This window comes from Diabrotica virgifera, chromosome 5, assembly GCF_917563875.1.
Source record: "Diabrotica virgifera virgifera chromosome 5, PGI_DIABVI_V3a".
Taxonomy (NCBI): Eukaryota; Metazoa; Arthropoda; class Insecta; order Coleoptera; family Chrysomelidae; genus Diabrotica; species Diabrotica virgifera.
This window is the reverse complement of record NC_065447.1, coordinates 136,914,666-136,931,607: the sequence shown is the minus strand read 5'-3', so window position 1 is coordinate 136,931,607 and position 16,942 is coordinate 136,914,666. Positions and strand designations below refer to the sequence as shown.

Genomic DNA, 16,942 nt, shown 5'->3' with positions numbered 1-16,942 from the left:
ATTATTTTGAAGAGTATAGGCGCAAATATTTTACGGATATCCCTACTTTTTCTGACTTTACACGGCAAATTACGTGTAGTAAAATTCTCACTGGTATGGATATGTAAATATTACTTGACAATGTCATCATTAACTTTAAAGAGATGACTTTTGAATGTTCTTGGATAACTGTTACTTGTATAATATTGCTTAAATTATAAATTCAGTTAATTAATATGATAATTTTTTCACTAACTTTGTTTTCAGTGATTGTAATAATTTATATACTGTACAACAAAAATTAATACTCAATCGAGAAAAGAGGAAAAGTGATAAAGTGATTTTTTAATAATATATTGTTATTAACTTGTTTTGATGGGAAATAAGCCACAATTTTACTAAAAAAATGATTTTATTACCCTTTCGACGTCCAAATCGGATGCAGTTGTCAAAATACAAAAAAATATTAATGAAATAAACAAAAATGTTGTTGCTTAGTAAAAAATTCTTCTAATAATTTATTTAATCTGACTCATTTATATCGGCAATTCAGACATATATTATACATTTTAAAGTAGAAAACTTTAAAATGATATTGCCAATATTTATGAGTTGCGTTCCTGGGACGACTTTACTGAAATATAGTTCATTCGATTACATGAAATCAACCCCAACTCAAGAATATCCGTCACAAAAAAAATCATAACATGTGATCTGTCTTTAAAAAGACAACCACATGCAACGGTGACAGTAAAATTCTCGCCTTAGAGATTCCATAGTAAATCACGAGGTAAAACCATATTAATATATTAAGTACATATTAAGGTCAGAATTTGGTATTAGATTTGAGAGTAAACTAAAGTAAGACCTAATACTTACGATGTCGGGATAGTATCACGAGGTTTTTTCCTGGTTTTCCCTCGTGATTTACTATGGAATCTCTAACCCGAGAATTTTACTGTCACCGTTGCATGTGGTTGTCTTTTTAAAGACAGATCACATGTTATGATTTTTTTTGTGACGGATATTCTTGAGTTAGGATTGATTTCATGTAATCGAATGAACTGTCTTTCAGTAAAGTCGTCCCAGGAACGCAACTCATAAATATTGGCAATATCGTTAAAGTCTTCTACTTTAAAATGTATAATATATGTCTGAATTGCCGATATAAATGAATCAGATTAAATAAATTATTAGAAGAATTTTTTACTAAGCAACAACATTTTTGTTTAATTTAGTATTATTTTGTATTTTGACAACGACATCCGACTTGGGCGTCGAAACGTTAACAAAATCATTTTTTTTAGTAAAATTGTGGCTTATTTCCCATCAAAACAAGTTAATTACAAAAATGCCACAAGAAAATAGCTTCAGAACAACATTAAATATATTGTTACTATGGAACGCTTACAATTTTGAACATCTTTAACAAACAATACTTAGATCACAGAATATATCCTGGTGTATTCTCTGCTTGGATCTTCCCATAAATAATAAACAATAAATAACTTTTTATTAAGTTCACGTCTTAAATCAATTATTTATCAAATACACTATCAATATTATTTAATCAACATCTCAAAATATACCCGATGCCTACTCAAATATTTAAAATTGTCACTGTCTTGTCACCATATTCTATTCGACTCAGTGCGTTGTATGACAAAGATAGCGAATGTTCGATTTGGAAAATATCACCACGGACATGGTGTCCATTTTTTTCGAATCCTAATAAATATTTTTAAAAACTTTAAACGCAGAATGAAAGACTAAATTCAGAAAAGACTAAATAAATTATCGAGGGCCGAAAGTCCCTTAAAATAAATAAAAAGTTTCTTTTGAATGAGATATTTCAAATTAAAAATCACACTACATTTTCTCTTAGTTTTTCACCCCTGTAACTTATTAAAATAAACATTATAGAAGTTTTCAGGGACTTTCGGTCCTCGGTAAGAACGTAATCTTTCATTCTTCGTTTAAATTTTTCAAAAATACTTATTAGTTTTCTCAGGATTCGAAAAAAATGAATCCCATTTAAACAGCATTGGAGCCGAAACCTTGTATCGATACCCTTAAATACTTTTCTCCCATTTAAACATTTAATCTAATAAAAGTCAAGTGGAAACGTTGTTTGTGTGGGGTGATAATTCCTAGCGCCATCTAGGAAAGAAATCTGAACTACCAACTGACATGTATTCAAGAATGAAAAGAAAGTCAAACGTAAGTGTCAAAGTTGTGGATACACCGTCGCAAGGAAAATTAATCCAAGTCAGAGAAGTTTGTCCTATATCAAATTTATCAAAGTCTGTGCAAGATATTTGATACACAACTTTAGAACTTTCCTTGGTCGTTAAAGGATCTTTACTTTTGGTGATAAATGTGCTTATACACCAATACACCATGTATTTCCGAAACTTGTAATAATACACTAACTTCTGCGGAAAGAACTAAATGCATCAATTATCTAAAAGAAATAAGGGATATGATAGTTTAAAGAAAACTGCGACAGAACTGGCACATGCCTGTAAAATCTGTAGATGAAACTATTTTGAACAATTCCACACAGAAATTAAAGATTGAAATTAAGCATATTCAACAAGAATCAATAGAGGAATATCTATGTCAACTAACAGCAGAGAAAACGAGAGATTATTTATTATGGAAAGCAACTAATCTATCAAAGGTCAATTGTGCAGAATACTCCTAAGGAAGAACGATGAGATCAAGGTGTGCAGTAGTTAACAAAAGCGACAAAATTTGCGGATCGTCTAGTAAATACATTTTTACCGCATAATTGAAAACTTCAAGAAAAAATTAAAACGAATGATGAAACAATCACACCCAAATAATTAGAAACAGAAACACTAAACATCAACCCGGAGAGATTACCTAGCTTCGATTTCATTACTGGTAAGATTTAAAAGCAGTTCCGCAGAAAGCTATTAATTACCCTACAAAAAATTAACCTGTTTTTTCAATAATCATGGACTCAAATATGATGTTCTGAAGTTGTGCAAAGTGGCGGAAGTTATTATGGTACCTAAACCTAAAAATAATGAAGCAAATAATTGAAGAAAAAAATAGAACTCTATAGCTATAAAGCTGGCATAAAGGATTAATACATAAACTACGCTTTGCCTACCAGAACTCTCTGAGTACTCTCTGCTCCTAGAATTATACGTACCACATAGATGTTTCAGAATTAAGCATGCTCTCATTTGAGACAGATTAGAGCTGGTGTTCCATTAGACCCGTAGTAACCTATAGTTGTGACACCTGGGTAATGACAAAAAAAGGTGAAGCCCAACTCAGGACATTCGAGGGAAGATACTGAGAAAAGTATATGGCCCGGTGCAAGAGGAAGACGGCCCTTGGAGAATCAGGAGAAACGACGAGGTTAATGAAGGTAGAATATTGTAAGATTTGTGCAAAGTCAAAGACTGTCATGGGTGGGAAATGTCCAGAGATAAAAAGGTGCCAAAACAGCAAAGAAAATATTACAATGAAAGCCGATAGGAAGACGAAAAAAAGGAAGGCCCAGAACGAGATGGTTGTATGACGTAGAAGACGACCTGACAACCATGAATATAAGACAATGGAGAAGGAAACAAAATAATTGGGGTTTACTTTAAAATTTTGTAACGCCATCCGTTTTCAATATACAGGGCGTTGAAGAAACAAAACCATCTTTTACGATTTTGCCGAAACTACCGGCAACATTGTAATGAAATTTGGTGAGTTTTAAGAGGTAGTTATTCTGCATTTTTTTTACATACAATTAAGAATTTTATGTTCATCATTGGGGCGCATACGGGTAATGGTCTGAATTTTTTAACACATTTACGGACACGACTGCATATAGAGACACTTTTATAGGGACATTACTGTGCGAAGAGCGTGTTAAAAAAATAAAAATAGTACGCCACGGAGATATTTCAAATTAAAAATCATTTTTTGAATTCCTTGTTCAATTTGTGACAAAAAATCTATTTTCCCTTTTTTTTTTCATACAACGCGCCGTTATCATGCCAAAATTAAATATCTTAACGCTTCCAAAGTATTCGAATTAAGTTTCTATAATGAATGTATAGAAACTTATTTCGAATACTTTGTAAGGGTTTATTTATTTTGCTCAACAGGTCATGTAGGCCCTGGGCGTGAAATACACAATTACATTTTTCTACTATACACACAATAATATACAATATTTGTCTATTAAAAATACATTATATAAATATATACATATATAGCTCTCATTTTATAGTTCATGGCACATTCTTGTGTTACAATTTCTCTTGCGCTCTTCTTACCACTCCTCTCCATTCTCTTCTGTCTTATACCTTGTTTCTCCAGTTATCTATTTTTAATTCACGTAAATCTGCTTGGACGCTGTCAAACCATCTTATACGAGGTCTTCCTTTCCTTTTTTTTCCCGACTGGTTTCCTGCTCAATATCATCCTGGTCATTCTATGATTTTCCAATCTTTGTACATGTTCAAGCCACCTTATTCTATGAGCTTTTATTATTGCGGTGATTTTTGGTTCCGTATACAGCTCTTCCAACTCTTTGTTTGTCCTTCTTCTCCATCCCATTTGTGTATATTTATGTTTCTGTAAATTGATCGGAGAATTTTCCTCTCTCATTTTTCTAGTCTTTCTTCATTTGCCTTTCTTAAAACCCATAATTCAGCTCCATATACAACCGTAGCTCTAATCACTGTCTTGTAAATTATTTCTTTCTTTAGAGATGTTTTATTTTTTGCATAAAAACAGCGCGTCGTATGAAAAAGGGAATATAGATTTTTTATTACGAATAATTTTTAATTTGAAATATATCTCAGGGGCATACGATTTTTTTATTTAAAAATTCAAGCCATTACCCTTATGCGCGCCAATGTTTAATATGAAATTTTAATTGTATGCAAAAAATGCAAAATAACTACCTCTTAAAACCCACCAAAATTCATTACAATGATACAAGTAGTTTTGGCAAAATCGTAAAAATGTGTATTTTTTTTCTTCAACGCCCAAGCAATCCCCAATTATTTGGCAATTATGCGAAAAATATAGCGTCAAAGTATCCCAAGGTGTACAAAGTATACCTTGTGACCCTTCCAAGGTACACAAAGTATACCTTGGGAGAACCACAAATATTTGTTAAATATTATTTTATATGGGATTAAAGCACAATTTATTGTAATGATAATTATATTTTACATTCAAAACGTGCATCACAAGCTCACAATATCCGCATAACTAAAATAGTGGAATGACAACTAATTTTAAAACAGAAATTAATACTATATAATTGACTATTTTTAATAAAATCTAGATTTATTTTACTTTTGGTTTGCTTTCAGCTCTATCATTGTTGAAAGTTAAGGCGATTAACGACGTTATCGTAACTTTTAAACAAAAACCATCCGAAGATAAAAAAGATGATTTAAATACAATTCAGAGTGCTTGGAAAGTGTTGGAAGACTTAATAGAAACACAGCAAATTAAACAAATAGGAATTGCCGACGTGGAAGAAAATACTTTCAAATCGTTATACCAGTGGGCTAAAGTCAAACCCAGTATTATCCAAATCAACTTAGCAACTTGTTGTGTTGTACCGCCGTCATTGCAGACGTTTTGCAAAGAACATGATATCAAACTGTTAACACACAGTGATGCAGTTGGTAAGTGTACATCAGTATAATAAACTTACGTGCATAGAAATCGGCCCACTTAAAAATTTGGTCATTTTTGATGTCTCATATTTCCTAAACCTGTTGGCCGATTTAAGTGATTTTTTAAACATGTTATAGCCTGATTCTTTAACAATACCACTGTAATAATATTGTTGCTAAACAGGTAAATTTTCAAAAAAAAAAAAAAAAATCAATGGGAAATTCCCAATAGTTGGCTGTATACCATAGTTTAAAAAACCAATACAGAAGTAAAAACTTCGAGATGTATTCTGGTATAAAATCGTTTATTTAAAAACTATAAAATGTCATCGATTGCAGAACGTTTTCGTTCTAAACAGAACATCTTCAGTGCATCCTGCCGAGTATTTTGAAACTAGCACACCGTAAATAGTGTTAATATCATCATATATGGTTTACATAATGTAATATGTTAAAATGTTATGACTACAAGTCGATGTTAATGGATAAAGTGGAACACATGCTAAAAGGGTGCCATGGTTCCCTGCTCGAAGATACGAGGTACTTGCCAATTCAATGGGCACAGACCAACTTTATACCAGAATACATCTCGAAGTTTTTACTTCTGTATTGGTTTTTTAGGTAAATTTTCATTGTATACCGGGTGTACCAATCAAACTGTGTTTTTTTCTCAAAGTTCGCATCACCCTGTGGAATATTCTAGCATTTATAAAATACTGAAATTAAAACCCAACTATAGCTTCAGTTTTTCTTAACATTCTGTTTTTTGATTCATTCGTCTATGTTGGATAATAAAAAAGTTAAGTACTTTAACAACTAGACATGTTCTTCATCAATACACGGTGTTTCTAAATAAGTGCGACAAACTTTAAGGGATAATTCTGCATGAAAAAATAATGACAGTTGGCTTTATAAACGTATGTTCGCAAATGTTTCGTTTCGAGATACGGGATGTTGAATTTTTTCTTACAGACTGACGATTTATGTTATTGCTTTAAAACCAGTTGAGTTATGCCAATGAAATTTGGTGGGTTTTAAGACGTAGTTATTGCACATTTTTTGACATAAAATTAAGAATTTAATATTCACCATTAGCGCGCACACATGTAATATGACCTATCATATTACCCGTATGCACGCTAATGGTGAATATAAAATTCTTAATTTTATGTCAAAAAATTCGCAATAACTATCTCTTAAAACCTACCAAATTTCATTTGCATAGCTCAACTGGTTTTAAAGCAATAAATAAATTGTCAGTTTGTAAGAAAAAATTCAACATCCCATATCTCGGAAACGAAATATTTGCGGATATACTTTTATAAAGCCAACTGTCATTATTTTTTCATGCAGAATTGTCCCTTAAAGGTTGTCGCACTTATTTAAAAAAAACCGTGTATTGGTGAAGAACATCTCTAGTTGTTAAAGTACCTAACTTTTTTATTATCCAACATAAACGAATGAATCAAAAAACAAAATATTAAGAAAATCTGAGGCTATAGATGGGTTTTAATTTCAGTATTTTATAAATGCTAGAATATTCCACAGGGTGTTGCGAACTTTGAGAAAAAAACACAGTTTGATTGGTACACCCGGTATACAATAAAAATTTACCTGTTTAACAACAATATTATCACAGTGGTATTGTTAAATAATCAGGCTATAACATGTTCAAAAAATTACTTAAATCGGCCAACAGATTTAGGAAATATGAGACATCAAAAATGGCCAAATTTTTAAGTGGGCCGATTTCTATGCACGTAAGTTTACTTCCTGCTTGCTTGTAGTAATTACAATAATTAAGATCTGTACTATGTACAGCTGGTTCCAAAAAAACTGATACGACTCTTAGTAAGATTTGATCATTTTGAGCAGTGTATGCTTGGTCTGACATTATATTATATTTATTATGACAGACAAATAATAAAATAAACAAACAAACAGCCATTTTTTGAGGTTGAAGTTATCTGACAAATTTTAAGATTTGACAGTGTCAGTATGTAAATAATAAGTATTTATCCTTCAAAATATAATAAATTAAATATAATTAAACTCATATTCATTATATCACACCTCACCAAAAGCTTTTTACAAGAACATAGTCAGTGATTTTGATATGGCTTAGAGCCAGACTACATCAAGATCGCCTATAAATCGTGCTGGTAATCGTCTTGCAGCGAGACCAAAAACAAAAAGAAGAAGAAGAAGAAAATACACTGCTCAATTTTCTACAAAATACGCTTTAAGAGTCGTATCAGTTTTTTTTGGAACCAGCTGTACATATGCGAAATTGTTAAAAGAATTCCATGGTTATTAGGAGTGTATCATAGGTGTGGTTCATATGAATTAGGAGAGGTAATTATGTAGTACAGAAAATAGCTGAATCAAGTTTATATAAAAGCTTACCAATATTTTATACACACGGTTTGTTCTCCTTTCTTATTGTTAACCACTAGTTACCACGTGATAAAATACCGCGAATCTTGACTTTTGACTTCCGCAGAAAACAGACCTGCTAATAGATCTCTCTGATTGTGACTCCTGAACAGAAAAGATACTTTTTCGCTCTTGTATTCTCTTTCAATACCGCGAAGCTATCTGATTCTGCTTCTCGTAGTAGACAAACACCTTTTCTCCTTTTGAACTAGTTTAAAATGTAAACAGTGACGTGTACAGGTGTATTCGCGAAAGACAGACATACATCTCGGTTATATTCGTGATTAACCACCGCTTGTGAAACCTGCCTATGTGACAACTACCGATTCGCGAGTACAATATCAGAAATATTGGTAAGCCTTTCTATAACATAATCAACTTTCCTAATTCATTTGAACCACACCTAAAACTCAAATCATTTTGATTATTTCATTCATACGAGATTCTGACCAATAGAAAGCTACAGAAATCTAAATTAGACTGATAATTTTTGATAATTTCCCGTCGTCAAGTATATTACGTCAGATGCCCTTCGTTGCTATGAAAAATTACATTCAGTGACATTAATGACAATTAATGTTTTAAAAATTATAAAAGTGTTGACTTTCAACCGTAAAATATTTATAACAACTGTGTGTTTAATTGTACTAATTTGTACTTACATAAATAAGTTACAATAAAATTTTGGTTTTGAACAGTTTTATTCATGAAATAATCGCAACAAATTGCACTCGATCTCTAAAATTAATATAGAATTTTTGCCCTCGTGACACTTTGACATAATTTCACTCGCCTTCTTCACTCGCCTTCGGCTCGTGAAATTAAAACTGTCAAAGTGTCACTCGGGAAAAATTCAATACTTTTAGAGCTCTTGTGCAATTACTACTGATAATTTCGCATATATACAGTGCTCTTCAGATAAAACTATCCTCCTTAAATAACTTTTGAACCACTGGTTTTTGGGAAAAACGCAAAAACACGTCAAATAATACTTGAAGGAAGAGATATTATGCCATATTTAAGCTTGTCGGGCAAGGCACCCTCTCCCCCCGTATCATCCCTTAATTTTTTTTATTTACTACCCCTTTTTTATTTTATATTTAGATTCTCCTCTTTATACTGATTTCAAAAATGTATAATATAATATGCTTAAAGTGATTAGTTTATGAGAAAAATAAATATAAAAACAACAAAACTAAATTGAAAACAAATATTTTTTTAACAATTTTATTATACAAGCATTTAGAATGAACATTTCACTACCAACAATTTTAACAATAATTATTCAAAATGACTTTTGAAGAAAGCGTGAATAATTATTGTTAAAATTTTTAAATAATTATTGTTAAAATTTTTGAATAATTATTGTTAAAATTTTTGGTAGTGAAATGTTCACTCTAAATTTTAAAACATTGTTAAAAAAATAATTTTTATTCAATCCAGTTTTCTTCCTTTTTTATTTATTCTTCTCATAAACTAATCACTTTAAGCACCAAGTGTTATACATTTTTGAAATCAGTACAAAGAGGAGAATCAAAATATAAAATAAAAAAGGGGTAGTAATTAAAAAAAATAAGGGATGCTACGGGGGTGAGAGGGCGCTTTTCCCGGCAAGCTTAAATATGTCATAATGACGTAATGACATTTCGTAATAATGTCTCTCTCCCCTTTCAAGTATTATTTGACGTGTTTTTGCGTTTTTTCTAAAAATCAGTGGTTCAAAGGTGGATAGTTTTATCTGAAAAGCACTGTACATGCCTTAATATTTTGATACATTATTTGTATTCCTATTACGCGGATACGATTTAATAGTCTTGATTGACCTTCAATATTGTCTGATATTTTTTTGAGATTCAGATTCGTAATAATTTCGTTATAATCTTATAATAAATAAACTTACGTGCATAGAAATCGGCCCACCTAAAAATTTGGTCATTTTTGAAGTCTCGTATTTCCTAAACCTGTTGGCCGATTTAAGTGATTTTTTTAATATGTTATAGCCTTATTCTTCAACAATATCGCTGTAATAATATTGTTAAACAGGTAAGCGTTATTTTATACCGTGTGTAACAATGATAGTGTGTTTTTTCCTCAAAGTTCGGAACACCCTGTGGAATATTCTAGCATATGTAAAATATTGAAATTAAAACTCAACTGTAGCCTTAGGCTTTCTTCACATTTTGCTTTTTGATTCATTCGCTTATGTTGGATAATAAAAAAGTTAGGTATTTTAACAACTAGCAACGTTCTTCATCAATACTGAATAAGTGCGACAAACTTTAAGGGGTAATTCTGCATGAAAAAATAATTACCGTTAGGTTTATAAATCATATGAACGCAAATTCTTCGTTTCAGAAATACGGGATATTGAATTTGTTCGTACAATCTGACGATTTATTTATTGCTCTAAAACCGCATGAGATATACAAATGAAATTGGGTAGGTTTTAAGTGGTAATTATTGAGCATTTTTTGGCATACAGTTAAGAATTTTATATTCACCATTGGCGTGCATACGGGTAATATGACCGGGTAATATGACCCGTATGCACGTCAATGGTGAATATAAAATTCTTAATTGTATGTCAAATATGCGCAATAACTACCTCTTAAAACTCACCAAATTTCATTTGCATATCTCAACCGGTTTTAGAGCAATAAATAAATCGTCAGTTTGTAAAAAAAAATTAAACATCCCGTATCTCGAAAACGAAGCATTTGCGGACATGTGTTTATAACTGAAACGGTTATTATTTTTCATGCAGAACTTCCCCTTAAAGTTTGTCGCACTTATTTTGAAACACCCTGTATTGATAAAGAACGTTGCTAGTTGTTAAAATACCTAACTTTTTATTATCCAACATAAGCGAATGAATCAAAAAGCAAAATGTTAAGAAAGCCTAAGGCTACAGTAGAGTTTTAATTTCAATATTTTATATACGCTAGAATGCTAGAATATTCCATAGGGTGTTCCGAACTTTGAGGAAAAAACACACTATCATTGTTACACCCGGTATAAAATAACACTTACCTGTTTAGCAATAATATTATTACAGCGATATTGTTGAAGAATAAGGCTGTAACATATTAAAAAAATCACTTAAATCGGCCAACAGGTTTAGGAAATACGAGACTTCAAAAATGACCAAATTTTTAGGTGGGCCGATTTCTATGCACGTAAGTTTATTAAGTACCTAACACCTTTTTTTTTCAGATATTCTACCTGCACAGTCTATCCAAAATATATTTGACAAACCATTGCTGCTTCAATGGGCCTTAAGGTTTTTAATACATGTGAAATGCAGGGGTGTTCTTACCACCAAGGGATATCTACTGAAGTTTCTTGATCAATAATTACTAAAAATTTCAATCATTCTGCGGAAAAATTTAAAACTTTTGTGATAAAAAATGTATTATATATTTATAGTTGTGAATATATAGCTATTGAAATAACAATTACATGCAAAACAACATTTAAGCATTAAATATGTTCATTACTTCCAAAAAATAAAAAAAAATTGTAAAACAACTTTGTTCCTTATAAATTCCAAACCGTTTATAGAAATTTAATTATCGCAAGAAATAAGCCAAGTCCTAATAACTCAACTAGGAATAACGTGTATCCTAGTTTCAACACAGGAATTACTTTAAATACACAGCAACAAAATGACAATTCAAACTTCAATCAGCACACTTATGCACAAACAGTTAAATGACACACCACTAACAGCGATAACGATATTAAAAATATTTTAACCCCCTTTCTGAATGAGTCTAATAATCCAACTTCTAAATCAAAACAGCATGGTACTAACCATGCTCACTACTGTTATCAATAAAATCTCTTCGTAATGGCTTCAACACTACGAATTGCAGCCTGGAATGCTAACGGGCTAATAAACCACGTAGAGGAAATAAAATCTTTCTTGAATATAAATACGATAGATATCTTATTGATATCATTCTGAAAGTTATTCGACAGAAAGAACATTTATGAAAGTTCCATAATAAAATATATATTTTTGTCGCCACCCTGATAAAACAGCTCATGCAGGCTCTGATGCTCATGATATAGTACAGCTGAAATTCAAGGAACCCAAATAAAAGTAAATAACCTCCCAACACGAAATAACAATATCAGTCATATACTCTCCACCACGGCATAATATTTCAGTAAATCAATACAATGAACTTTTTCAAGTAGGTACTTGGTGCCATTTCCTAGCAGTAGTAGGAGACTGGAATGCCTAAACATACTTCATGGGGTTCCAGAATAATAACGAAAGGAAAACATCTGCTACAATCCATACAACAAAATAATCTAAACCATCTTTCTACTGATCAACCGACTTACTGGCCCAGTGATAGAAATAAAATACCTGATTTACTAAGCTTTGCCATCATGAAAGGCATTTCTGATATACACACTAAAATTGAATAAAGCTTTGACCTAAGTTCGGATTACAGTGTCATATTCGTCATCCTAAGTACATCCATTATTTGGAGGGAACAAAGTCCAAAACTCTGTAAAAAAATGACTGGGACCAGTATCAATGCATTATAAATCAAAATATGTCTCTAGATCATCAAATTCCTCAGCGATATTGAAAATCTAATTGCATATTACATGACATTAATCCAAGACGCTGCCAGGAAATAGACTCTTGCAACTTCAAAAACTATGCAGAGAGATCTCAACATCTGATTTAGTATAAGAGAACTAATAATGGAAAAACAAGTGCACGTGCTAAATGGCAAATAACAAGGTACCCATTGGATAAAACGGCGCTAAACAGATTAACAGATCAACTACGCACAAAGTTGCAACAAGTTCGAAACGATGACTTTGAATACTACATTACAAATCTATCTCCTGAAGATCACACATTTTGGCGAGCGACTAAAAAATTTAAAAGACCGACTACATCCATACGACCAATTAGAACATCCGACAGATTGTACTCAATCTGACAACGAAAAAGCAAATGAGTTTTGCAGAACACCTTGCAAATGTTTTCACACATGACATCTTCGACAATGCAAATGACGAAGTAATCAAAAACTTTCTAAGCGCTCCCTGCCAACTATCGCCTCCTGTCAAAACATTCTCACGTATAGAAATTCACAAAGAAATTAGAGATTTGAAACCTCACAAAGCTCCAGGTTACGATCTTATAGTGGGAGAACTTCTATAAAACACTATGTTATTACTCTATACTATACAATGGAAATTTGCCCAAATTATTATAATTGCTAAACCAGGTAAACCCCCTACTGAACCCAATTCATACCGTCCCATCACCTTACTACCTATTATGTTTAAGGTATTTGAAAGACTAATTCTGAATAGAATTTAAGATCTTGTTGAAGTCGATGAACTTATACCACAGCATCAATTTGGTTTGAGTCAGCATCACTCCACCATTCAGCAATACCATCGAATCACAAACAAAATAAAAAGCTTCAGAACAACAAATAAAAAGCTGCTTGGAAGAGAAGAAAATATGTACTTCTGCTTTTCTTGACGTAAAGCAAGCGTTTGACAAGGTTTGGCACGACGCCGACGGTCTCATATAAATTAAAAACACATATGCCTCGCCAAATATATCTCATTTTCAAATCCTACATCAACGAACGATATTTTCAAGTCAAAGTTAACGCCTCAACATCAAACCTCCATTCTGGAGTCATCCAAGGTAGTGTCCGTGGCCCATTCATATACAGTAGACAGTCATATACAGCAGACATACCTACCAATAATGATATCCTAATGGCTACTTTTGCTGATGATACAGCAATACTAACTTCAGACACAGATCCTGGAAGTGCTGCCAACAAACTTCAGGATTACCTACAAGTGTTATAAATCTGGCTTGAAGATTCGGAGACTACTTCAGTCCACATGTTATCAAGCCGGAAAAAAAAACAGGCGCATTCCTGTCTAAAACTTAGGATAAAATATTACCAAACTGGAACAAAAGGTGTAGAATATTAAATGGAGACGGAAGTAAACGTTACGTCTACTGAGAATCCCAATCTTCTACATAGGGCATTTAAGTCAAAATTGGATTGCTGCAGCGCTTGAGCATATTTCAAAGGAGGTAACCTTGATCGAAGACGGTTTCCAAGAATATCGGAGATGTCGTGGACTAGAAGTTGACGACTATCCATTATTTTGTTATATTCTTTAACCAACGCGGCGTAGGTTGGGTGGTGCTATATTACTAAGGATGGGTAGCCACATGGTAGGGGTGGGCATAATAGTACCTGTTATCATACGCATAGCAAGGTATATATAGCTGAGTGTCGACCAGCTGCACAGTATCCTGCCACCGGATATATCGGGCCAAGAGCATGGGATTTTAAGGTTGATGCTGTGGACCCCATGTAGTGCCGCAGAGTTTCTATATTTTATTATTACGTGTTTTCAGTTTTCGTCAGATGTTCTCTGAATTTGAGCGTTCTATTTAGAGTAACCCCAAGGTATTTCGGGTATTTATTGTGTTTCCATCGTTTGTCATCAAAATACACTCATAATTATTCTCTGTTTGCCAGCCTATTATTGAGATGAAAAGCTAATACTTCAGTTTTTGTAGCACTTGGTTATAAGTATTCGCTGAGGATGGATAGGTCATTCGTGAGAGTGATTTCTGTAGTTTCTAGATTGGTGGCTTGTTGTAAGAGTCCAGTCGTCAGCATATCTAAACATCCAAGATTCGGATTCGGGCATGTCAGCATAGAAGCTGAAAAGTAAAGGGGCAAGGACAGAACCCTGTGGAAGGCCATTGTTAAGTTTCATCTGTCTACTCGGTACTCACTTTCTTTCCCATTATTACCTGGAAGGTTCTGTTTGTCAGCATGTTGTCAATCAGGTGACAACAGAATTATCTTTCTGCAGGGGATAATACGGGTCAGTTTATATAGGGTGGAAGGTACTTATGGAATAAAATTATTTTTGTCCTTGTTGTTTTGGCTTTTAGCAAACCAAATGGAAAAAATTTAATATTAATAACTTACCGAGATTTTCTTAGATTTTCTTCGTGTTGTTAAATGTTGAAGCACTATTTTCGGTGGCATTAAGGAAAATGAAGGATGGGATAAAAGAAGGGAACTTACCGAAAATATGTTGTCTGGTATCGTCAATTTGTCTCACGGAAAACACACACAAAATCAAATTAAAATTGTCAAAGTGTACTATACGTTCCGACCGTATGTCTGTTAACGACTGACTGACTTAACATAAAGGACAGAAGATTATGCTTACTTAGAACTGTGTGGCCAAGACGTTCCCGAATTAAAATAAATGAAATATATATTCATATTGGCGCAAACATAGCCCCCGCCCTGAAAAACCCATTTTTCAGCCAAATCTGTATGCAATTTGTGCCGAAAACACAATAAAAAAAAACTAGTTCCAAATAAATACTCAAAGGACCAGGCATAAATTAATATACCAAAATTTTCAGAGTTAATTACCGTAACTCAAAAAAAAATAATCGAAAAAAAATAAATAAATTCTAATGAAAAATACCTATAACTATATACAAAAGATATTACTGTAAATTTATTGATTCGGAAGAGGGCATAACTTCAAAACTGGTCGTGTAAATGTCCCTTTCGAAGTTTTTACAGTAACATTTCTAACAACTCCGTCTTTACCCGGATGAACCTCAGCAACAATGGCCAACGGCCAACAAAGTGTAGGTACATTGTCTACCTTTAAAATAACAACCGTTCCGATTTTAACATTAGGCAAATCTATATTCCATTTTTCTCTAGTTTGTAAGGTAGTCAAATATTCCAAACGCCACCTTTTCCAGAAATCTTGCACCATTCGATCGATTAACTGGAACCTATCTAACCTGTTTATATTTAAATCTGTTAAATCGTCGGCCGGCAAACTTCCTAACGGTGTTAAATTTAAAAAATGTGATGGAGTTAATACCGATATTTGAGATGAATCAGTTGGTCGACGACAAAGAGGTCTCGAATTTAAGATTGCCTCTATTTGAATTAATAGAGTATTTAACTCTTCATATGTTAACAACTGATCCCCTATGACCTTATAGAGATGCGACTTAGCGCTCTTTACATTACTTTCCCAAAGACCCCCGTGACTCGGACTTTGTGGACTTATAAATTTCCATTCCACACCGTTCAAATTTAATTCACATAACAGTGCATTTTGATATTCTTCCGAACTAGCAAACCGATTAATTTCACTTAAAACCGTTTTCGCACAAACAAAAGATGATCGCTGATCAGAATACAAAACCTTGCATGGGCCCCTTCTTGCTAAAAGTCTTTTAAATGCTTGCATAAAATGTGGTGTGCTTAAAGAACTCACCAATTCTAAATGAACCGCTTTTGTGCTTAAACAAACCGCTAATAAACAATACGATTTATGAACCGCCGCATTACGTTTTTTACCTAATGTAATATTTATTGGCCCAAAATAGTCAACCCCTACGTGTAAAAAGGGTTTAGTAGCAGTAACCCTCGATACCGGTAAATCTGCCATGAGCGGTGTCAAAATTTTCGGTTTATTTCTAAAACAACGATTGCATTTAAAAACCCGATTTCTTATAAGATTTCTTGCCCCAAGAATCCAATACCTTTGACGCAATAAAGCTTCAAGCAAATATGCCCCCGTATGCATATAAATTATATGATAAAAATCAACAATCCGTTCAACTAACGTTTCTTTTCCCGGTAAAATTAGTGGATGTTTTCCCGAAAAACTAAGGGATGAATTATTAAGTCGTCTCCCCACCATAAGTAAACCGTCTTGTAAAAATGGCCGTAATTTCTTAAGCTGTGTTTTACATTGTTTGTTTTCTTTTATCATTTTTATTT

General features: G+C 32.8%; 2 protein-coding genes across 2 annotated transcripts in view; one reads left to right on the top strand and one right to left on the bottom strand.

The window, feature by feature from the left end:
* Positions 1-11,615, top strand: part of LOC126884431 (glutamate--cysteine ligase regulatory subunit) — a 46,891-nt gene extending 35,276 nt beyond the window's left edge. The window contains exons 3-4 of the mRNA XM_050650350.1: positions 5,340-5,660; positions 11,301-11,615. Of these exons, the coding sequence (XP_050506307.1) occupies positions 5,340-5,660; positions 11,301-11,440 (461 nt within the window). The 3' untranslated portion in view covers positions 11,441-11,615. The remainder of the gene's footprint in view (positions 1-5,339; positions 5,661-11,300) is intronic.
* Positions 1-16,942, bottom strand: part of LOC126884427 (uncharacterized) — a 205,706-nt gene that overhangs the window by 109,299 nt on the left and 79,465 nt on the right. The window lies entirely within an intron of this gene.